This window comes from Clupea harengus, chromosome 24 (genome assembly GCF_900700415.2).
Source record: "Clupea harengus chromosome 24, Ch_v2.0.2, whole genome shotgun sequence".
In the NCBI taxonomy this organism is placed as follows: Eukaryota; Metazoa; Chordata; class Actinopteri; order Clupeiformes; family Clupeidae; genus Clupea; species Clupea harengus.
The window spans coordinates 3,550,373-3,575,372 of record NC_045175.1 but is presented as its reverse complement, the minus strand read 5'-3'; the positions used below and the strand labels follow the sequence as shown (position 1 = coordinate 3,575,372).

Here is a 25,000-nt window from a genome sequence, read left to right as displayed (position 1 = left end):
CATGTCCCTGAACCACCACCACCCCATCATGTCCCTGAACCACCACCACCTCATCATGTCCCTGAACCACCACCACCCCATCATGTCCCTGAACCACCACCCCATCATGTCCCTGAACCACCACCACCTCATCATGTCCCTGAACCACCACCACCTCATCATGTCCCTGAACCACCACCCCATCATGTCCCTGAACCACCACCACCTCATCATGTCCCTGAACCACGACCACCCCATCATGTCCTTGAACCACCACCACCTCATCATGTCCCTGAACCACCACCACCCCATCATGTCCCTGAACCCCCAGCCTCATCATGTCCCTGAACCACCACCCCATCATGTCCCTGAACCACCACCACCCCATCATGTCCCTCAGCCTGAACCCCCATCATGTCCCTGAACCACCACCACCCCATCATGTCCCTTAACCACCACCCCATCATGTCCCTGAACCACCACCAGCCTCATCATGTCCCTGAACCACCACCACCCCATCATGTCCCTGAACCACCACCACCTCATCATGTCCTTGAACCACCACCACCTCATCATGTCCCTGAACCACCACCACCTCATCATGTCCCTGAACCACCACCAGCCTCATCATGTCCCTGAACCACCACCCCCATCATGTCCCTCTCGCTAAATCACACTGTCTAATCTCTTGCCTTCTTTGAAATACATTCTTCTTTCAACACTCCACATGAATGAGACATCATCATCATAGCTCAACACTCCACATGAATGAGACATCATCATCATAGCTCAACACTCCACATGAATGAGACATCATCATCATAGCTCAACACTCCACATGAATGACATCATCATAGCTCAACACTCCACATGAATGACATCATCATAGCTCAACACTCCACATGAATGAGACTTCATCATAGCTCGCCTCTCCACGGGAAGGTTGGGAGTTTGGTTTAAGCAAATGACAGAAGGTTGGAGGCACTTGTGTCACTGGCTGGCTTTACTTATTCATTGTCTTACATATTCATTCATTTCTTTATTTCTTTATTTACTTCTGCACTTTATTTCAATTTTGGCTTGGTTGTCTGATGAATATTTTATGTGGAGGCTTTTTGTGCGTCATGTCTTCCTTTTCCTCGTTTTCTGCTGTCCTTTCTCCACACAAACACACACACACACACACCAACACACACACATACAAACACACACACACACACACACACACACACACACATACAAACACACACACACACACACACATACAAACACACACTCACTCACACCTCACTGTTACCCACTGGAGCTAAAGAAGACAAAGCAAAATGTTAGATTTAGCAGTGATTTCTAATCCTGAACCAGCAACAAGCCATCTGTTGACTCTCTATGTACAGGAGGCACACGCTTGGCGCTTGGGTCCGTTTCTTTGATTTCGTAGCAGTACAGCATATGAACATATTCGATGGAATAATTTGTTTCAAAATATGAATAGCATAAAAATTATTGAAAGAAAGCTGTATGTGTTGCAGTTGACTGAGAGAGAAGAGTAAAGAGTTTGCTGTCTGGTCCATGCTACGAAGCCTCCGTATTATTATTTCAGTACCCTCGTTCATACAATATAGGTCTAGATGCAATTCATACCCCTCGGCTAGACTAGCTAACTATGAGCTAACTATGAGCTAACTATGAGCTAACTAACTAACAGCCAACAGCTAACCAGCCTTTGCAAACACCATTGCATCACAACTGCCACTTCTAAAACAATGATCAAAAATTGCGTTCTTTTAATTCTGATCGTTGCGTTTGTCCTGCTCCACTGGCCGCGTTTCCTGTGAATGTTCTACGGTTCTTAGAACGGTCACTGCAGAAGTGAACAGCGATGGAACATGGTGCACTTATCCTGGAAATGAGCTGTTTCTGTGAGGGCTCCTAATAGGCCACTCGCTCCACTCTCTCTGCCTGTCAGAATGATTGACGCTCTCAGACTTCATAATCTCTCAGACTCTTTATAATCTCTCACTCGGTGTGTGTGTGTGTGTGTGTGTGTGTGTGTGTGTGTGTGTGATACATGTATGCGTGTCTGTCTCTCTCTCTCTCTCTCTCTTTCTCTCTCTGTGAGAGTTTGGTGTGATGAATGTATGTGTCTGTCTGTCTGTCTCTCTCTCTCTCTCTCTCTCTCTCTCTGAGTTTGTGTGTGATAAATGTATGTGTCGGTCTGTCTGTCTGTCTGTCTGTCTGTCTCTCTCTCTCTCTCTCTCTCTCTCTGTGAGATTGTGTGTGATGAACATGTATGCATATTTTTTGGAGGGGTGATGTGATGACGAACTCTTTTGTTACCTCCAGCAATCACTTCCCATGTATAACACTAGTAAAAACATGCAGTACCTACATATAAACATTAAAAAACAGCAAGTAATGCATTTCAGTTGATACAGCAATTATACAAACAACATTGTAATAGCAATTTATAGGAACTATTGTTCTAAGAATATTTCACAGTTCATATTTTTGTTCGGTTTGCAGGCAAACAGCCAAACCTTTCAGTGGTCAAAGGGGATTATTTACACCCCATCACATTATGACATGGCGTGATATTGCGCAAATGATAAATTATGAATTTGCAATAATGTCTTATAGAGAACATATAATAAGATATATTTGACTGTGAGATGACTAACAGTAAATGTATATTGAACATCCGACCAGGCTTTCTATGTTTCTATGCTTTCTACATCATACCGACATTGATTATATTATAGGCTACCTATATGATGATGGTGATTCTTGCATTACACTACCATGGTTACAATGACTCTAGTTGTATTTTACATAAAAAAACGGCTTCCTGTGGTTGGTGCTACTATAATTTAGGCAACATCACTGAACTTGGAGAGACTCCTAGACCAATATTTAGACCAATATTTTACGGCATTTATCCCCTTAGTAGACAGACAAAATGACACTCTTGCTCACTTTAGGCCTATCTTCATTGCCAGGCTGTTTTAAAACAGTAAATGGGAGGTTGGCCCGGTGATCAGTGGTCTAAAATGAGCGAGTACTATTATGCTGTAAAATAGAAAACAGAATATTACTTTTGTGTCTCTCTTTTATTGGTGCATTTCCGAAGGCTTTAGAGCGTAGTTGTGCCCCACTGCCCATGTAGAATTTGGATTCTTTTAAGTTAAATGGTTTTGTGACTGTCAATTTTGTAACCGGGTAGTTAGTACTTTCAAACAGCCACCCTGCCACCTGTTGTTCTCCCACCATAACGTGGGCTTACTGGAGAATGTCACCAAGACAAACTCTCGGTTTAGGTTTGTTTTTTCCCCCCTTGTAATAATCCTTAAAGCAACATGGAGGTTGGTCTAAAACTAGCGAGTTAACTACCTAACATCATTCATAAACCTTGCAAACACCACTAAGAGTCCAGTTGACACTGAGAAAAGCTAGTGATTGTAGATTCTTTCTCTCTCTCACTCTCACTCTCTCTCTCTCAGCGGCTATGCTCTGTGTTGAGAAAACAAAGGCAAAGTGATTTTCACAGGGAGCTCTTGGGGACAATGGCAGGTAGAGCCACCTCGATGGTGTGTCGCATACCCAGAATGCCATCTGCCCAATGGGCCGGGAGGGGGGCTGTGTGTGTTTGTGTGTGTGTGTGTGTGTGTGGGAGTGGGGGGGTAAGCTGGTGGCGGAAAGGTATTTCTGACCGAGTCCAGCAGACGCACCTTTGCCAGAGAACTGCTGAGGCGTGACCCATGGCAACACTCGTTTATCAGTACTCTCTCTCTCTCTCTTTCCCATTTTCTCTTTCCCATTCCCTCTTTCTCATTCTCTCGTTCTCTCTTTCCAATTCTCTCTCTCTCTCTCTCTCTCTTTCTCATTCTCTCTTTCTGTCTTTCCCATTCTCTCTTTTTCTCTTGGCCTAGCTGCCTTTGTCTATCCGCTGGACTATGCGTGTATGATTTGTTAATCACTTATTGTTACCTCTCCGCTCCCATTTCCTCTCTCACTCACTCTCACGTTTCTCTACAGCAGCAAAGCAAAGCAGAAGGCTCACAGTCTCTTTCAGTTACAGTCAGGTGCTGAAATATGCTCTTTCTTTTCCTCTCTCTCTCTCTCGCTCGCTCGCTCTGCTCTCTCTCAGTTTCTCCCTCTCTCTTTTAATGACTCTAGGAACCTTATTTTCAACTGGTGATATGGGAATGGTGGAATTTTGAATGGTTTTAAGTAAAGGTTTTTAAAAAATCTCTCTCTCACTCACTCTCTCTCTTTCTTTCTCTTTCTCTTTCTCTTTCTCTCTCTCTCTTTCGCTCTCTCGCTCTCTCTGATTACAGGCCCTTTGGTCACGGGCCTTTTTTTTTTCATGTAGCCTGAAGCCCTCATCAGCTCCTGACAGGTGATATAACACACGATTACCACAGACCCTTGTGGTCGGACCTTTGTTTCCCCTCAGGGCCAATCACCTGGCCCAACATTTCAGAGCCCATTGTCCCCACTGCCCAGAGCACCACCCTGCTATTGTGTTACCCGTGCTGATTGAGAGGTTGCCCTTTTCGGAAAAAATAAAACAAAGGAGAAAAGGGATGGATTTTTTAAATCGAAATGGTTGAAGATGGCTAGTGGTGGAAGCGGAATTGTCGAGTGGCAAACGTTCACCTCCCTCACACACACACACACACACACACACACACACACACACCAGTGTGCTTGTGAAACGTTTGTGGGGAACGAGCTGTTCCTTGTTTCACCACCTCCCTGTTGTCATAGGTGGTTTGAATATCTGTGAATAAAAATGGTCACCAACTTGAGGCAGTATTGCAGTACAGCTCGCTGATATCTCACAAAAACATAAAATTCACCTAAATAAATTGGACAAATGGAACCATGTATTTGGATGTTCAGTACCAATGATTAACAATCCAAATTGCCAGTTTTGACACATAGTGCCGTAGGTGCCCAAAAGCTAAACTGCTGCAGCAGTGATCGTCATGACTATTGCGACTGGCTGCGGTCGGCCCGCGTAATGCCGTTTGGCCCCACGGAGATTAAACAGACGTTCGCACCACCGGAGATTCGGGCACGGCACCAGAGGCGCTCAGCAGGAGAATGAGAAGCGGGAGCCGGAAGCCCCGGATAAGCCGGAGTATCAATACCTGGCAGCTCATACGGAATGTGCCGGAGTAGTCTTCTTTTATTGTGTTTACCTGAATGTTGGGGCTTCACGCACTTGAAAAGGAGAGGTGGTAATGTTTGAGGAGAGCTATATTGTTGGTTTGGCGGCACATCGTGTTACCTGCAGGAGACCGTAGGCTCTTTTTCCTTTTGTGTGCATGTGTGCTTGTTTAGACTTTTTTTTGTGATTACAGTGAGTGAACTAGGGTGAACTATAACTGTAAGCACTATTTTCTGACTTAAATTGGCATACTTAATGTATACTGAGATCCGTTTCTCTCCCATCCTCACACACACACACACACACACAAAACACACACACACACACACACACACACACACACACACACACACACACAAACACAGACACAGTCATACAGAGCGGAAACACTGAACGATGTCCACAAAACATTTTCCCAGAATAGGCACAACCAGAAACAGCCCCCCCGCGCCCCGTCCTTTCAGCTAGGTATAGTATGACTGTGACAGGATGGCTAATGAACGCTCTCTTTTGTCGTGCTGACACAGGTCGTTAGTCATTCGGCCACAGGTCATCTATCTGCGGTGATTAGAACTCGGTTCTTTCTTTAGCCCACAAGGAGCCCCGGAGCCACGCACTGTCCTGGCCCCCCGCTCGCCTGGATTTCCCATCAGCCCTCACCCCCTCAGAGAAGGAAACAGAACACACACACAAAAATAAATTGCAGTAATTATGACAATTGCAATAATTATGTTCAAGCGACTTAATTGCAGTGTGAAAGTACCTGAACACGACAAGAGCAAAAGTTTCTTCACCAACCCTTTGTTATGGGGACCAGGATCAGGGCTTACAATCACAACACAGTGTGTGTGTGTGTGTGTGTGTGTGTGTGTGTTTGTGTGTGTGTGTGTGTGTGTGTGTCTGTGTCTGTGTCTGTGTGTCTGTGTGTGTGTGTCTGCGTCTGCGTCTGTGTCTGTGTCTGTGTGTGTTTGTGTGTGTGTGTGTCTGCGTCTGCGTCTGCGTCTGTGTCTGTGTGTTTGTTTGTGTGAGAGTGTGTGTGTGTGTGTGTGTCTGTGTCTGTGTGTTTGTTTGTGTGAGAGTGTGTGTGTGTGTGTGTGTCTGTGTCTGTGTGGTTTGTTTGTGTGAGAGTGTGTGTGTGTGCTACAAGTCATACTGTAAAGTTTTGGATGCATCCCACAGATCCTTCATGTCCTTCATGTGTCAGTTTCTGTCGATGTCTGGCCTGAAGGGCTTGGCGATGGCGAGCACGTTGCACTGCCCACACAAAGCAGATGAGAAAGGTGCTTGCTGTAGTCAGCTGAGCTGTCCTTTGGCATCTGGGCAACGCTGATAGGAAGAGAAGGACAAGCTTAAGGGGGGTGTTTCTCTGTGACAGCAAAATAAGACTGTTGTAGCACTAATCTGACACAAGACACTCTTGCTTTTCTCTCTCTCTCATTCTCTCCCTCTCCCTCTCTCTCTGTTTCTCCCTCTCTCTCTCTCTCTCTCTCTCTCTCCCTCTCTCTCTCCTTGCTTACTCCCCTCATACTCTGAGTGCACAAATCGCACATATTTAGTGGACATATGCACCTACTTATGAGCTTGTGTGTGTAGGTGTGTGTGTGCGTAGATGCAGGAGCCTGGGAGGCTTAGGGATGCGATGCTTCAGCATCAACTCAACATGTGTGTGTGTGTGTGTGTGTGTGTGTGTGTGTGTTTGCCCATGTGGAAATGCTGTGTGCACTGTGCCTCAGTGTGAGGTGGTGAGGCGAGCAGACGATGAAAGTGCCTCTCTGTTGGGAAGGCTCAGCTGCGGGTGGAAACGGTTTCAGAGAAGCCTTTGAAGAAGACAGCACCATTTGAAAACAACTAGAAGGAGTGAGAGAGAGAAAGAGAGAGAGATAGAGAGAGAAAATGACAGAGATGGAAAGTGAGAGAGAGAGAGTGAGTGAGAGAAAAAGAATGGGAGATTTAATTGAGAGACTACCTCTGTGATTTTTCCTCCACTCCCCTCTGCGATTCACTCCTATGATTAATTCTCTTCTCAAGCAGCCACTTCAGTTGAGCCTCCCACCCAAACCCCCCCATTCCCCCAATCTCTCACACTGTCCCAAATTTAGACAGAGGAAGAGGAGGATGAGGAGCGAGATCCAGAGGAGGATGAGGACGAAGCAACGGAGAAAGGCTGAAGGAAGCCGGTGATGGATTCTGTCCCGACTCTTCATCAGATGAAGGGGTTTGATTAATGTCTCCTGCTATTTGGAGATGGGGTGAGGTGGGGACAGGGGGTGGGAGGAGGTGGCGACGGGGGGGGGGTACGTGTGGATGGGAATGATGGGGTGGTTTCTTTGGTGGGAATGAGGCTAGACTCAGTCAGCACAGAGCATACTCACATCAAAAGACATGCAGCAGTGGAACGTTAACCCCCACTGTGTCTCTGTATGTGTGTGTGTGTGTGTGTGTGTGTGTGTGTGTGTGTGTGTGTGTGTGTGTGTGTGTGTGTGTGTGTGTGTGTGCTGCACTGATGATTTATTTCTCTCCTTTGAGCAAATCCCTCTCCAACAGCGAAAGCGCGCACATCTCTCCTCCTCTTCCTCTCTCCAGTCGCTCTGCACTCCTAGGTCTGCGGTGTTGAAAATTTCACCCGACGCGCCGTTGATAGTTCACTTGCGTCCGAACCACGGCTCCACAATCAATGACCCTCATGGTTCACTCAAGGTGAGGGACCACTTCTCTAGCTCATACACACACACACACACACTTACCGACACACACACAAACAGACACAATCCCTCTCGCTCGCTAAGAGGGGGGCGGTCATAATTTCCGGAGCTCGGTCGAGGTGTCTGGACAGCTCGTTAAGGAGCCCGTCATTAATACTGGTTAGCAGAGTCACAGCAGGCCTCAGGAGGGGGGCGGGCGCGTCCATCGATCGGCCCCCAATTCTGTGTCAGAGCAAGGTGACGGCCGAGAGATAAACTCAGGGCGTGATGGATGGGGTCGGGGCACCGGTGTGTGAAATCTGGGCCACCAAACTCCGGCCCCCCGACTCCCCCGAGTCCTGCCTGGTCAAAGTGGCTACAGACGGAGGAATGTTGAGACAAAGACATTTCTTCCACGAGAAAATGTAAAAGTCTTTTTTTAACGGCTTTTTTTTTTTTCTTTTATTTAACCTTTGGGAAACTCGATTGAGGGAGGGGAAAAAACACCGTCATTTGCAATGGTGCTGAGGTACAGGTAAAGGAGCGTTCGTGCCAAATTCAACATACATTTTTCTTAGCTATTAATGGGTCTCGGACTGTGACAGTTCACTCTTACACTTAGTACAATGCGGGTACAATGTGTGTGTGTGTGTCACAAGTAGAAAGGAAAGATTCCTCTCTCCTCTCTCTCTCCTCTCCTCTCTCTCATCTCTCTTTCTCTCTCCTCTCTCTCTCTCTTTCTCTCTCTCTCTCTCTCTCCTCTCCTCTCCTCTCTCTCTCCTCTCCTCTCTCTCCTCTCCTCTCTCTCTCTCCTTCCTCTCTCTCTTCTCCTCTCCTCTCCTCTCTCTCTCTCTTTCTCTCTCTCTCTCTCTCTCTCTTTCTCTCTCTCTCCTGTTTGAAACAGTAACAACACCTGAGGTGGCATTGACCTTACCAACTGTAGGTAGATGGACGAAAAAGAGAAAAAGAAGTGGGAAACAGAAGAGGAGAGAAAGATAGGAGATAGAGGGATAGCTGCTCTTTACTGCCTCGCAGGTCGCATCAGACAATACAGAAGAAGAACCAATTATCCACACTCGTCCACGCTCATCCACAAAAGAGTCCGCAGCAGGAAGACACAAGCGGGGGTGTTTGAGCTCGGAGCTGGAAGAGTGTTAGTTAGTTAAGACGTCACAGAATGCCTTTACAGACGAAAACAGTCCACCACATCAACAGGATTTATAAACGCAGCCGTGTCAGTACGCGCTCGCAGGTCTCAAGAGAGAGAGAGAGCTTGCGTTTAGCGACGCATGTTGCTGCCCGACAGAACCTGCGTGGGAGTTTGGACTGCGCCACAGGGCCGTTCACACCACTGCAGTGTTTGTGTGTGTGTGTGTGTGTGTGTGTGTGTGTGTGTGTGTGTGTGTGTGTGTGTGCGCGTGTGTGCGTGCGTGCGTGCGTGCGTGCGTGCGTGCGTGGATGCATGTGAGTGTGTGTGTGTGTGCCTGTGTGTGCGCGTGTTTCTAAAGGATAATCAGCTCACTGCTGCTATGCATTTAGCTGGCTGTTTGGCTGGTGTAATGGGGAAGAAAATCCCATCAGTGGTGATTTGGAGAGCTGTTATTCCCAGAGGGAGATCAATAAACGCCTGTCATTTAGTTAAAGCAAGCTGCAGTGCTATGAGTGTGTGTGTGTGTGTGTGTGTGTGTGTGTGTGTGTGTGTGTGTGTGTGTGTGTGTGTGTGTGTGTGTGTGTGTGTGTATGTGTATGTGTGAGTGTGTGTGTGATCCACAAACGCCTGTCATTTAGTCAAAGTAAGCTCCAGTGCTACTGTCTCTCTCTATTCCTGTGTGCTCTTGATCACAACTCGAGTGACAACACAAACATTTACACTGACAAACAAACAAAAAACACAAGCACGTGTAAACACACTTGCACACCCACATGCACACACGTGCCATGACTTTAGAATAGTATACAACACCATTCTACTCTCTCTCTCTCTCTCTCTCTCTCTCTCTCTCTCTCTCTCACACACACACACACAACAGACACACAGAGGAACACACACTCACAAACACATCCAAAACTGCTTTTATGTAAAAGAAAAGTCGTAAGCAGACCCGCGTCAGAGGACATGTCAGTCCCTTACACATCACACCTTCTCCAACACCAATGCAACACAAACCCCCTACCTACACACACACACACACAAAACAAACAAACAGACCTCTGCTTTTATTTGATTTATTTATTTTTCATTTTCATTTTTTCGTCTACAACGCAACTACGGCATGCTCGAACCTCTCCACGATGAGCGACTGCAATCCGACTGGGCCGATATCGTTACGGGAGTGACGCACTCTGCCCATCTGCTGGCCTCTAATTACAGCCTGTCTCAGCGTAGCGAAGCCGGCGGTTACTGCTGCTGGGAGCGCTGCGCTGCCAGAGGATTACACAATGCTAGGAGAAGGAGACTTCACAGCTGTGTGTGTGAGTGTGTGTGTTTGTGTGAGAGTGTGTGTATGTGTGTGTGTGAGTGTGTGCGTGTGAGTGTGTGTGTGTGCGCCCAGCCAGGCCAAAAAAAACAGATGAGGGGAGGGATGCGGTCGCTGGGGAGGGAGCGCACCGTGACCTGTGTAACCTTACGGAACACCGTTCGCCGAATACACGCTGTTATGTAGATAAATTGAAAAACAAACAAGACAAATAAACAAACAAAGTGAGTCGGCAAATAAGGACGACTGTTGCAGTGTACCAGACTGTGGGGTTCTTCGAGGACCCCAAACAGCTGTAGTCCTCTTAACTTTTAAGCTCTCTGAAACTGTTGACTTTATTAACCTTTTTCAGCTGTGAACAGTTCTGAACATGGAGGACAGCAAAGCAAAGTGGTATTCTTGTGGAGGGGTTCCTATGGGGTAAATGGTAAATGGGTTGCATTTATATAGCGCTTTTCTACCCATAGAGCACTCAAAGCGCTTTACACATGAATGCCTCAGACACCTTCCCATTCATACACCGATGGCGGAGGGTATTATCTAAGTTGCCAACCTGCACATCGGGAATGGTTGTGGGTTCAGTGTCTTGCTCAAGGACACTTCGACACTTGGTGAGGAGGAGTTTGGATCGAACTAGCAACCTTCCAATAACTAAACGACTACCTCCTGAACCACTATCGCCCCCTGTGTAACATAAGGCTTTTTGTCTTTTTTTTTTTTTACATTTACCTGTATTTATTTGGCAGATGCTTTTATCCAAAGCAACTTACAGTTGAGGAACAAACAGTCAAGCCACAGCGAATTACGAGAGCTTGGCGTGAGCACTAAGTGCTAATTCTAAGTGCAAAGGTAAAGAGGTGCACAGTAGGTGTGAGGGGGTTATAGGTCAGTCACTTTTCTTTGGTCAGCCATTTTGGCTCTGCTGCTATGCAGCACTAACCTGATGGGAGAAGGTGTTTTCTTGGATCATTAGCAATGCTTCTGTGGTCACTCCAGAAGTCTGAGCCTGCTGAGGGTTTTCCTTGGTGAGTGGTTCTACTGAATGGCCACATGCTAGCCGAGCCGTTCATCGTTTATCAGCAGCTGTCATCAGAGGACATTTGTCTATCGGAGCAGGTGGAAATGCAATAGGGTCAATTGCGTTCCTCTGGGCAGCCATTTTGGTTCCACAAAGTAGCAACTGGTCCAATGGAAGAACCAGGTGTCTTCCTGGATCACTAAAGACCCGCACCCACTCGCAGACACCTGGTTCCGCGACTTTCCACATCCCATCCGCCCCAGACAACCAGGAAGAAAAGGAAAAAACAATCCAACCCTTTGGGAAATGTAGTGTTTTGGTCAAACAGGTACAACGCTGTTAACACGTTTTCTGAAATGAGATATTTCTCCCAGATTGGTAATAGCTGTATTTGTGAAGAATAATTGAACAAGTCTGACCCATGTAAACAAGCTGCCTAATGACACATTCAGCATAGACAGACAGACAGACCAGGCAAGGCCTACAGACAGGGAGGAGGGGGAGGCTAGCAGGTAGCAGATTAGCCAGTCAGTAAACATTTTCACACTACTGGTCAATGAGCGATACAAAGGAGTAGTGTTGGTTTGTCCATGCATAGTATATGCCAACGCTGGAAGGCTGTGGCTGGCTTGCTTGCTGTTGCCCCTCTGTGTGTGTGTGTGTGTGTGTGTGTGTGTGTGTGTGTGTGTGTGTGTGTGTGTGTGTGTGTGGGTTCCGGAAGCTGCTGATTATTTGATCATTTTGTTTGTTTGTTTTACCATGGTTCCCATAGAGGGCTGGTTAGCCTCTCAGTGTTTGTGTGTGTGTGTGTGTGTGTGGGTGTGTGTGTGTGTGTGTGTGTGTGTGTGTGTGTGTGTGGAGGGGTGTGTGTGTGGGGTGGGTGTGTGTGTGTTTGTGTGTGTGAGACCTTCCAACTCCAACAGATGTAGGTGTGATCCACATCTGGGGTGACAGGTGTGTGTTTTGTGTTTTTGAAGGCCACCACAAAAAAGGGATTCTCTCTGCCCTTACTCAGACTCCACTGAAGTACTCTCAAACGCATCAACAAACAGCTGAGGGCACCAGCCCTCTTTGCTTATGCAACCGTCCTCTAGTGCTTTACTTTGTTTTGTGTGTTTTTTTATTATTTTTTTAAATACAGCTTTCTTTTTCATAACCGGGACGTTATGAAACCAAAAGTCACCGTCATGACATTAAGCTCTGAGTTACTTAAAGCCACGTTGAGCGTAAAAAAGTAAACCAGCATCACATGATGCAAAAAAAAAAAATCACAGCACCAGCTACTTATTTCAGGTCAGGTCAAGTATAATTGTCAAAGTTTACAGCAACTGCTAGGTCAACGGAGGTCACGTGTGCATAGTTCCAGATAATCACACAATCAAGTGTGAAGTAAAAGAGGGAAGCGAGCTCGAGAAAATGGCCGGGCTTTTTATCTTCCAGTCGTCCATGGTAACAAGCTTAGCTCCAGTGAGTGATCATTGCCTGAGGGTAGGGAAGAAGTTAAGTGGGTGTTTTGAGTTCAGAGCAACGTCCCTTGGCTAGCCGGCTACGTTGAGCTGAGTCTGCAAGCCCAGTGGAAGTTCCGATGTTGGGGTGGAGGAAGTGGATGGATGAGGGGGTGGCCGTCCGTTTGTAAGTTTGCGTGTAAGTTTTGTGTGTGTGTGTGTGTGTGTGTGAGTGTGTGTGAGTGTGCTCTAACGCAACATACAGGCAATTGCAGAAAATACCAAGGAAGTGGAAAATGAGAGCACATTATTTTTCTCTCCCTCTCTCTCTTTCTCTCTCTCTCTTTCTGTCTCTGTCTCTACCCTTTCTTTCCTGATGTGATTTATTATCCCCATCCCATCAGTCTACAGCCTTAGTGAAAGGTGTGACTACACCATAAACATGTTTTTGTTGTTGTTGTTGTTGTTGTTGTTTAAGATATGTTGCAAAGGAGACAAGTAGCAAGTGTACTGCATACTAAACAGAACTCCGAGTTAAAGTAGAATTTGTAAAGGCTTAATCTTCAGTGGAGGACCCCCCCACACACACACACACCCACCCACCCCCCAAAGTTGACCATAACCAGCATCCACACAGACATGCTAGCAAAAAAGCAGATAATTAGTGTCTGTCTAAAGCAAGCGTGTGAAGTTGTGTGTGTGTGTGTGTGTGTGTGTGTGTGTGTGTGTGTTAACAGTGAAATGGAAAAAGTGGGGGTATCATGGAAAGTAACACATGGACAACTCAATCCCAGAAATTACCTTCTAATACCCACTCTCATCCTTTCCCTAATGCTTTATGTCTAAGCAGAGAGAGGGAGAGAGAGAGATTGAGGAGGACAAAAAGAGGGGAAGAAAGATGTCTCTTGGCACAACACTTCAAAGAGCTGTATGCATCATGGAAACTTAGCCATGGTGATGTTTGAGGGCAGTTTACACTTCTGTTCAGGATGTAATGTGTGTGTGTGTGTGTGCGTGTGTGTGTGTGTGTGTGTGTGTGTAGTCCATCCTGTCTAAACCAGTCTTAAGCAGGTGTCTCTCCATGCAAGGCTTTGTATATACAGCACACTACATCAGAGAGTGAAATGAAAGCATCAGCTGTTCCATCAGTGGTTGTGAATCAGTCAGTTCCCGCCAAGTAAACGGTTGATTGAACAAGAGCGATGCAGTGAGTGAAGGAATTTAGTATGTCAACGCAATGATTGTTTACTGGTAGCATGGGAGCATAGTGCATCACAGGGAGGGTTGACCCCTCCATTTAAGACTGTGGACCTCTAAATGAAGGCACAAGTAGCAGTTTGAGGGGTTCAGGACAGAAAGAACAGAACAGACTTTTTTTATTTTAAAGCAGTGCGAAAAAGAAAGGAATCCAAATGTATGTAATGGATATTGACATCTCAAATAACATTTCCTTGTAGAAAATGTTTCTTGTATGTATATAGCGCATTATACTGTGTAAAAACAAAATCATGCACTCATTAGGACATGGCATGCATCCAGAGGTACTATCTCTGGGCGGTTACAGTGTTTAGTTTTAACAAGGATTGCAACACCTGTTGTGCATGATGTCATGCTAGGGTAGAATAATGTGACCAGCTCTTACAGGTGATAAAGGCTGATATTCACAAGGTGATCATGTCCTGCTGTATATCGACTACTAGCCAATTAGTAAATGAGGCTAGGCAGATGTGTGTGTCTGCGCGTGTGTGAATCATCCCATTCAGGTCGATAAACTGTAGTCCATCAGACTAACGTGGTGTTCTGTTTGGTTTTTGTGTAGTTGCTTGGAAATTAGGTTGCATGTTTTGTCTCTGCCGCCGCTCACAAGACCACAGCAGGCTAATAATAACAGTTTTTCAAAGCCACTTGGCATAATTACAGAGAGTGCGTCTCTTAGGTCGTGAAGAAGAGAACAAAATATGTATAGAGAGAGAGAGAGAGAGAGAGAGAGAGAGAGAAAGAGAAAAATAAGGGGGATGAAAGGCTCCAGGCTTCCTAGACATCTCTGTTTTTCTCCTTTCTTCCTTTGTGATATCAGACGTCTTTCTGCAAGACCTTTTGAAGCTGGCTGTGGTTTCAGGCTGCTGTTTTGTTTTGCGTGGCCATTCACAGCAAGGAGAGAGACAGAGAGAGAGAGACAGAATGCCACAGTGATGAAGTGAAAGGAGAGTTGAAGAAGGAAGAGACTCGTCTGGCCTTCGAGGAGTTTGGCCTCCGTGTTTTAGCTGCTCTGATGTGATGTTTGCAAGACTGCAGCAAAGTTGTCCCATGGGGCATCAACTGCTGTCCCGATCAGTGAACCCTGAATTCAAAGAGTGTAAATTGAGCTCTGAACAAGACAAAATTACGTCACTAGGTGCTATTCCTGAACTAATAGCATTTAAACCATAGACTCTTATGCAACTACATACGACTACATTTCTTATAGTCTCAAAAGACTGACTCTAAAAAACTTTATATGAGATATAAAAATATATATTTATATACATACATTTATATTATATACATAATAATTATATGAGATATAATTGTGAAACATTCGTTTGTAATTCCTTTTTTGACACTATGTGTGTATTCTCTATTTTTTAAACGCAGAAAACTTTTGCTCTACAAAAAACCTCAGACTCATATATGGTGATGGTGATAAGGCAGCCATTTTGATATGTCTTTTGATGATCTTTGAATTCAGCACCTTGGACAGCTCACACGCAGGGGGAATAGAAACAGCTGACGTTGTGTCCTAACCGCATGCGATGCCAGTGAGCGACGACACAAGTAAGTTCACTGGCAGCGAGCGTTGAAGAACAGTGCGTCACAACACGATGTGAGCATTGACAGACCCCCTCCCGTCTCTACTTTTCTGACGTGACGTGCTGCCTTTCTCACAGATGAACTGTCCAAAGTTTCAAGATGTTCCATTGTGTGATGACGTGAATCAAACAGTTGCAATGTGGACAGCCTCAGTGCGTCACAATGGCCGCCGCTTGCAGTTAGAACACGTCGTGAGGTTCTGAGAGGAAGCCACGCGCTTCAAGTCATCCTGCCTCATTCACATCGTCTGCGCACCGAAAGGCAACCCCTGGCTTTCGTCAGTGACGGGCGTGCACGTTTAGGCGGACGGAAAACAGAAGCTGCCGCTGTTCCCTGAGTGTGATAAGTCACCGCCACTCTCTCGTCTTGCTCTCGTCACTACCCCCACACACTCCACACACACACACACACACATACACACACTCCACATACACACGCACACACACTCCACATACACACACACACACACACACGGAAACATATATACATACACACACATTCCACCCGCGACTAGACGACTCGTCTCTCCTCACAGCCTGTGAATGCATGTCTAGCATAGGCAACAGTGAAGGATCAGCATCAGAAGAGAGAAGAAGGAGAAACTAGTTGGAGAGGCGCCGTCTTAAGAGCACAGGGGCGCCCCTTGCTCTAAGTGACGCTAATGCGGCATAATGTAATGTATCCCCAGCAAGTCCTCCTCTCTGAGCCGGGGCTCGTGTTTGGACGTTAGTCACTCGTCCTTGGCACTGGCACTCTCCAAACAAATCAAATGGGATCATGCAAATGAAGCAGAGCAAAGTAAAGCGCTGACGAACGCTCGCGCTGAGAGAGAGAGAGAGGGGGAAGGAGAGAAGGCTGAAGGGACTGCTTATGATCTCTCTCTCTCGCTCTCTCTCTCTCTCTCTCTCTCTCTGTTTCTGTTCAGTTGTCCCTATCTCCATCTATTCCTCCCTCTCGTCTATTTATTTCACTCCCTCTCTTTTGATCTGATTTGCCTCTCCCTCTCTCTCTCTCTCTCTCACTCCCCCGCCCTCTCTCTGAGGGCTCTCTTTAAAGGTTAAGTGAGCCTTTGAGAGTAGCCATAGAGAAGGACATGGGGGGATGTGTGTGTGTGTGTGTGTGTGTGTGTGTGTGTGTGTGCGCTGGACAGTCTCCAGACACCGACTGCTGCCCACAGGAAGAGGAAGTGACACGCAGGGCAGGGCACAGCGGTTCGGCCAAGGTTGATTAGGGCCCAGCCAGTCATTATCCACTGGTCACGATCATGTGATGAAGCAGCCCACTAGAAATGAAATCTCATTCCCTTGTATACACACACACACACACAGACACATACACACACACACACACACATACACACACATTACATCATGCATGTGCGGTAATATCAATAATAGATTACTTGACTTGACTAGTATACTACACAAATAGCAAGGGAATGAAGCACAGAGTTTCCTTTCCTTATCTCTTGTCTTTTCTTCTGTTCTCTTGTCTTGTTCTCTTTGTTTTTCATTTCACTAGTTACCATTCTTATCTATTTGTTTGAGAGTTTTTTTGTCTTTGTTCTTTTTTTTTCTTACTTCAGATGTTTTTTTTTCTTTCTTTTTATACTGTGCATATTGTTTTAAACCCAGCAGTAATGTGCTGTAGAGATACAGACTCCATATGAAGAAGAGTCAAAGAAGTTGTTTGATATCCAAAGGTGCTTTCTTTTCCAGGAGGGCCTTTCTGTTTTGTTTTGATTTCTCTTTTTTTTTAACACACCCACAAAGCCGGCTTTTAAAGAAAAAGAAAAAAAACAGAGAGCAAAATATTACACACTCACTAGAGAACATCCTGACATCAAGAGACCGCATGCTCGCTCGTAGGGTCGTGACTCTGTCCATGGCCGGTGGAAAGCAATGACCTTTGACCTGTGTCTCACCCAGGGGGGGTCATCTGGAGGGATGGGGGAGTAGGAGGGACACTGCAAGGCCTGAAGAGGTCCTATCCCTTTTGCCCTTCAAAGACTCGGTGGTGACCCTGGTGGCCCATCTCCGCTCTACCCTTTAGGCACATGCGTGTCCCCCTCGGGCCTGGTGGAGTGGAGTGGAGTGGAAAGCCAAGACTAGGGTTGTTGGCTGTCAAAATGGCGTCTCTCTCCGGACGAGGTTAATACATTTGACTAGTTTGACCCTGGGAATGGCAGGGGTGTTCGACTTCAACTCTCCCAAAGAAGGTCAAAGTAACAGTGAAAGGGGGGGAAACGTTATTGCATAATACACACTCTGGTGCTTGGCTGATTGAAGCCATGTAGTAACCTATGTATGGAACCAGTTCTGACCATTTGGACAAACTGTGAGAAGCTTTAGTGCTGCGTGATCCGATCATTTAACCCGCCCTGCCACTGGAGCCTGCCCTCTATGTACTTGTATACATACCCTATTTAGGAAAAGCAACACTTTTGTTGATGCCTAGCCAAGGACGTATGATTTCATGAAATTGATCAAATCTAGTAAACATAAAAATATTGAAAATATGGTATCTGGCTAAAAAAATCGAACAGAATTTGGCAAAAAAATGAAATATATTGATGGATTGGATGAAAGAAGTCCAAAGGTGTTTGTTTATCAGGGGGTTGTTTGGGTCTGGTTGCCCTGATCCCAAGTTACCCACAGACACGTCAGACAAGACAGGCCAGCTGATGATGATCTTCATAAGGTTTTCACTCATTGTTTCTGCTGTTCTTTGGATGAAACAGGTGCTTACTGTAAGTACGTATATAGTATACAGTCTGTTCATGCTTTGGCCTGTGCTACTGTCAGCCCACAACCAGAGAGGATGCGGCGCTAGCCATAACCACGATTACCTACCCTTCTGACCCGAGGTCACCCAGGGACACGGTGATTATCCGCTCACATGCAAGTCTGTGTCACCTCACACTCACACACACACACTCACACACTCACACACTCACACACACACACGGTTCCCTCCACAGAACACACTGAGACACGGACGAGCAGTAGCCTGTGTTATCAGAGGAGGTTGTGTAAAAGGGATGTTTAGTGGGACCGAAGCCTGTGTTAAGCCTTTATGTTGAGCGTGACCTTTGTTGGCCTAGGGGTTCGTGACCCTGGATGGTGTTGTGTGTCTACTGGAGTGGGCGATTACTGCATTACTAAGCTGCAGTGGTTGAGGTTGAGGTTGAGGTTGAGGTGGTGCAGTGGAGAAAAAACAAACGAAGGGAAGTTAATGGAAGCCCTTGGCGATCTTTCACTGGTTGCCTTGGATTCCGCTTTTCCCCTCTGTCCCTTTGCTCTGTCTATCTCTCTGTAGTGCTCTCTTGCCCGCTGTCTATATAAATCCATAACCGTAAGCATACATACATACACCCACGCACACACACACACACACACACACACACACACACACACACACACACACACACACACATACATACATACATACAAACATATACATTTTCATAGATAGACAGATAGATAGACAGACAGACAGACAGACAGACAGACAGACAGACAGACAGACAAATAGATAGATAGACAGATAGATAGATAGATAGATAGATAGATAGATAGATAGATAGATAGATAGATAGACAGATAAATAGATAGACAGACAGACAGATAGATAGACAGATAGATAGATAGATGTGTTTTCCTTTCATTTCCACGTATTGCACATTTGGGTATGTCTGTCAGTTCAGGCCTCAGTGAAGATCTCCTGTTGATCAAACGCAGATGTTTCCCCCCGCTGCACTCCTTCTGGAAGGGGTCAATAATTCAGGAGTCATCCGTCCGCCGTAACTCAGACGCTCGTTGCGTTTTGGAAGCCCCCGTCGCCCACATCATATTTCACATTAATGTGATGGAAAAATGAAGGATACACTCCGTATGGGTTGAGAGACACTGGACGAGGTCCAGCAGTTTGCGGTCCAGTTTCTTTTTTTCTTTTTTTCTTTTTTTGGTTATTGTTGTGTTTCTGTCTTTTTTCTTATTTGTCCATGCTGATCTGTGGATAATGAGTACAGTCTTTTCTTTCCATGCCTGGTCCTGGGAGAGAGTGTTTACACTGGTTGACATACGTTTATATGATGTTTCTCTTGTCTGTGCGTGCGTGTGTGTGTGCGTGTGTGTGTGTGTGTGTGTGTGTGTGTGTGCGTGCGTGTGATTCACAGGTTCATCCTTGTGTTTGGATGTCTGATCCTCTCTGTCCTCTCCACCATCCCGGAACAACAGGAACTGGCCTCGCACTGCCTCCTCATCCTGGTAAGACCCACAGTGTAGTATTCCAGCACTTTGCCTGCTCAAATTCATCCTGGTAAGACCCACAGTGTAGTATTCCAGCACTTTGCCTGCTCAAATTCATCCTGGTAAGACCCACAGTGTAGTATTCCAGCACTTTGCCTGCTCAAATTCATCCTGGTAAGACCCACAGTGTAGTATTCCAGCACTTTGCCTGCTCAAATTACACAAAATCATCCCCCATTAAAATCATGGTTGACTTAAACAAAAAATAATAATCATAATGTAATCTATTTTTTTTTTTTTTTATACAATAAAAATGAGATATCATAGACCTTGCAGATGAGCAATCAATGGTTACTTTGTTTCTGCATCGACTGGATGTGGATAATCATGTTGGTGAATTGAGGGACCCGGTCGTATTTTTGGAGAGTCACTCAATCTTGCTTATTCTATTTTCCTGGCAAGGAACTGTTTTCATACTCACTGTAACTGATGACCATTCCAACTCAATTAGGGACTCAACTGATAGTCAGGATTCACTGGCCGTGCACCGTTCTGTTGGCCAACGGCAGCAGATATAATCAACATCCTTGTATGATTACCATGGGAACAAAATATGTGTGTGGTAGATTGTGACTGATAGAAGAGTGCGTTTCAACTGAGTTGAATGAGATCCAAAAACAAATGGTCACTTCTATGAAAGCAGATCATTGTAATAAACATGACTGAAATACACTACACGAGATATTACAGAAATGATATATGAAGAAAATAGTGGAAAAGGTAAGTGAAGAGTAGGGATAAGCAGCTTGATGTCTTAAGCGGGAAAAATTCCTGTTACCGCTTATTCGGTGGAGAAAAGAATGTGGTGTATATGAGCTTATCAATCGATAAACTGAAAACATCCAGGTCGTCATCAAAGCATTGTCTTGCAAAATACTCATTTTAATAGCAAAACTGCCCCTGCCACACTCCAACAGAAGACTGAGAGGAAATGATTGATCGCACAACAAACAATTCTTTAAATGGAGTGAATGTGACTATCAAACGTGGTCTTCCTGGCGAATAAAAACACGGAGCTGTCAAAACGTTATCCGCACAGCCATTCTGTCAATCCGAAAGGAAAGAAATGCATGACAGATGTCGGCACTCTATGAGTATGTTGAGCTACCGGCAACAGTGTGCATTAACCAACCCTGCAAGAAGAGAAAGGAGCCGATGCCTAATGACAGCACCAATCATCACTGAGGCAGTAGCTGAGTGTACGGCTTTAGGCGGCCAGCCCCGGTTTAATTAAAAGTAGCCTACTCCTAACTAGGATTGTAGCTATCTGCCAATAAATTAATTGGACTGATTTAACTTTTTCTTTTATCTAGTTATTAACAATGTTGTAATAGAACAGCCTAGACTACTGTATCAACATTTGTGTGTCTGTGTTGTGTTTTTCGGTGGGGATCTAGCATTTCATTGGTATTGTATAATCATGTTGCAAGCATTATGTGTTTTTCATTTAGCCTTGGTGCTCGTCTTACGTTTAAAAATAATTGTTCAAACTATAATGAATGTATTAATGAATCATACCAATACAGCTTTCTTATTGTGTACTCAGCTCAGATGAATAGGATTATTGAAGGCTACATTTTTGACATTCTAATGAACTGTCATGGATCAGCAGGAGGGAGCATACCCAATAGAAAACTGTTTATTAACAAACCGTTCTGAGGAGCCGGGCAAAAGACAAATCCAAAAAGAGGCAGAGTACGTAAACAAGATAGCAGCCAGACAGTCTGGACAAAAGGCAGAGACCCAAAATCAGGGGACAGACAAAGACCAAGACATCAGTCAAGGGTAAAGGCCAAAACAGGCCGGTAGACAATCCGAAATTCAAGGCAAAAACACAAACTGGGAAAAAAAACAAGCAAAAGTCAAGTAACTTACAGAAGAAGTAACTTATAGAAAATAGGCAACAACAAAACACTGACCAAAGTGAGACAAATTGACTAAGAATGGCTACAAACACAGAACGTAAACACACACAACACTTAACCAAGAAGGCCGACAGTAGGCAGAAGATAACTCGGAACAGGAGGAAACCATTCAGGTAAGCAGTGGGAACAGGTGAGGGTCGGGGACAAGATCACACCAGAACAGACAAGCACATGACAACCAAAATGTAAACAAAGGCACGTGTTATCGCAAAACAAAAACAAGACAAGACTTGACAGACAACACACACACTGTCGAGCAGGGCGGCCAAAAGGCACATTCCAGGCAGAGTCCTTGAGATTAACACCTCCTTCATCACCTGCTCACAAATGGTGTACCTGGGTTTTCCTTGATGAAATGCTCCTATATCAAAGTGTGTATTTGTTGTGTTGTGTTGGTAGGGTGGGATAGTCAGAATGTAGCATTTTGTCCTTGATGAAATGCTACTATATCAAAGTGTGTATATGTTGTGTTGTGTTGGTAGGGTGGGATAGTCAGGATGTAGCATTTCATTGTGGTTGCAAACTGGTACATTTCATAGATAACTGGAAAATATTGCGTGATCATTTTGAGGAGGGGGGGGGGGTCTTTGAATAGGAGTGTTCTTAATCCGGCCCTGCATATTATGGGATGCATATTATACAAACTACTTTCCAGGAACAGCTCTTCCCCCTTCGTGTTATGACATAAGTGGACCTGGGGATTTTGGGGCGAGATTGGGTTGTTCTCCGTCCGTTACACGGCTAGTCCTTGCATCGGCTGTGAAAGAAGGACTCGGGTAGCACCAGACTGGCCCCCTTCCCCCCTCCGGCGGCGACCATGTTCCGGGAGTGGACTGTATGTCAGGATTATGGCTCGGCAAATCCTCTCTCCATAACTGGATTTCATGTTTTCACTCAACACTGTCGCCCCAGCTGGTAATGAAATCAGTGATTACGAACAGACGGCTCGTAAACAGATTAGTGGCGCATGTTGCATCAATATGCTCTGAACTTGCTGATCAGATCATGGGTGGGGGGGGGGGGGGGGTAAAGAAGTGGAGGTTAAGAAGAGTGTCAATGAGACGAAGCTGTCCATTGTGACACTGCCTTGCGGCTATTCTCCCTTGGGTAGATCAGGTGCTGCGAATGGGCCATTAGCCATTTTAATAGGGCCAGTCAGAGAGTCCTGACTCTAGACTCCCTCAGAAACCTCCCAAATGTGCTTCTGTGATGAAGCCACGTTATTACAATGTTATAAACTTTCGCAATAGATTAGTTAATTCCGGACCCCAAGACTCTCGAAAGGAGCAACACTACCACTAGTCTTTTGAGTAGCACCAGTTGACTGGTGAGAGGTCTGTCAATTTACTACAAAGCTATGCATTGATTGGTTGAACAGTAGCCAGTCAGATGGAGATCATTACCTGATGGACCAGGTAGTGGAGATTGTATTGGTCGGTGAGGACCTCACTGTGTAAAGAGCTGCGTGCTAATTGGCTGAGCCTCCTCATTGCCTAGTGGCTTGTTGCTGAGTAAGTGCAGGCAGACACGCACGGTGCACAGCACCAAGTCATATTCCTGTAAATCAGTGGTTCCCAAACTTTTTACAGTCCCGTACCCCTTCAGACATTCAATCTCCAGCTACGTTTTGTTTTTTAATTAATGCTTGTCCATCAGTGCGATCGTTGTTGTGTTTATTAGAAAGAAATACAGCCTTGCAGGGCAAAATACAGGGGAATTTGGGCGATTTTGATGCACAAAATTATGTTTCCGTCTGAAAGTTGCAATTCTGTTTCAAAGGGTACATTCCGCGAATTCCGTAAGTTTTCCGCTATCGCGGAAATTTTCTCCCCGCGTACCCCCTGAACCACTTTGGGAACCGATGCTGTAAATGATTCAACAGGCAGGACGATGGGGAGAGCAGAGACCGGTGACAGATGGGTGTCATCACTGACCTGTCAGTCATGTTCCTCACACATTCAGGTTGCCACCTACAACAGCAGTCTTGAGAATTGTTGTGTGAAGTCGCGAAAATAAATGGACGGCCTGTGTGGAAATGCACTTGCATTTTTTAACGTGTATTGATGTAATGTTAAGGTTTGTGTCAGAACTTTTCTTTGCCTGTCTCTGTTTCTCTCTTTGTTGCGGTTGTACCATCATTATCTTCTTTTTCTTCTTTGTGTGTGTGTGATGCAGGAGTTTGTGATGATTGTGGTGTTCGGCCTGGAGTACATCTTCCGCATCTGGTCAGCCGGCTGCTGCTGCCGTTACCGAGGATGGCAGGGACGACTGCGCTTCGCCAGGAAGCCATTTTGTGTCATAGGTAAAGACATTTCTTTGCCCCATTGATCTGCCATTTTGTTTCCAAGCTTAGCTTAGTTTACATGGGACTTTGCACCATTGCACACATTGGCCAACACAATTGTCAAGGGGTGGACATTCAAGAAAACATGAACCATAACAAAGTCCTCACAAATGCCCCATGCTCTACATGTGGAACCTCATGATTCGCGGAACACACGCCATGATCCCAAGCGCTGCCACATCTTGAGTTCCGGAAGCTCTGGTGATTTGTGACCTGGTGATAAAGTGCAGCACAGCACAGGCCTGAATTCTTTCCAGTGTACACACTTAAACACACACACACACACACACACACACACACACACACACACACACATACACACACACACACACACACACACACACACACACACTTAAACACGTCTTTCCACCCAAGAACCCAACAGACAGTCATGCAGCAGCAACTCTGGCCCACTGAAACAGCCAGAAGGTGTCCTGTGGCATTACACACACACACACACACACACACACACACACACACACACACACACACACACACACACACACACACACACATAGATACATACATACACATACATACACACATACATACACGCACACACACACATACATACACACATACATACACATACACATACACATACACATACACATACACTCCACTGTCCCTGAGAAAACAGCATGTGTGGAGGCTGCTGTGGGCTGTGGTGGAAAAGGAAGTGTCTAAGATTTTTGACATCAGAAATTTTGGGACGGTTAGAGCTGCTCAGATGGTTAATGGTATGCATGTGTGTGTGTGTGTCTCTGTGTGTGTGTATATCTTTGCGTGTGAGGGTGT

The 25,000-nt window shown here is 45.6% G+C and overlaps 1 protein-coding gene across 1 annotated transcript in view; it reads left to right on the top strand.

The window, feature by feature from the left end:
• Nucleotides 1-25,000, top strand: part of kcnq5b (potassium voltage-gated channel, KQT-like subfamily, member 5b) — a 140,452-nt gene that overhangs the window by 84,483 nt on the left and 30,969 nt on the right. Inside the window, exons 2-3 of the mRNA XM_031562255.2 lie at nucleotides 19,801-19,891; nucleotides 24,034-24,160. Coding sequence (XP_031418115.1) covers nucleotides 19,801-19,891; nucleotides 24,034-24,160 — 218 coding nt within the window. The remainder of the gene's footprint in view (nucleotides 1-19,800; nucleotides 19,892-24,033; nucleotides 24,161-25,000) is intronic.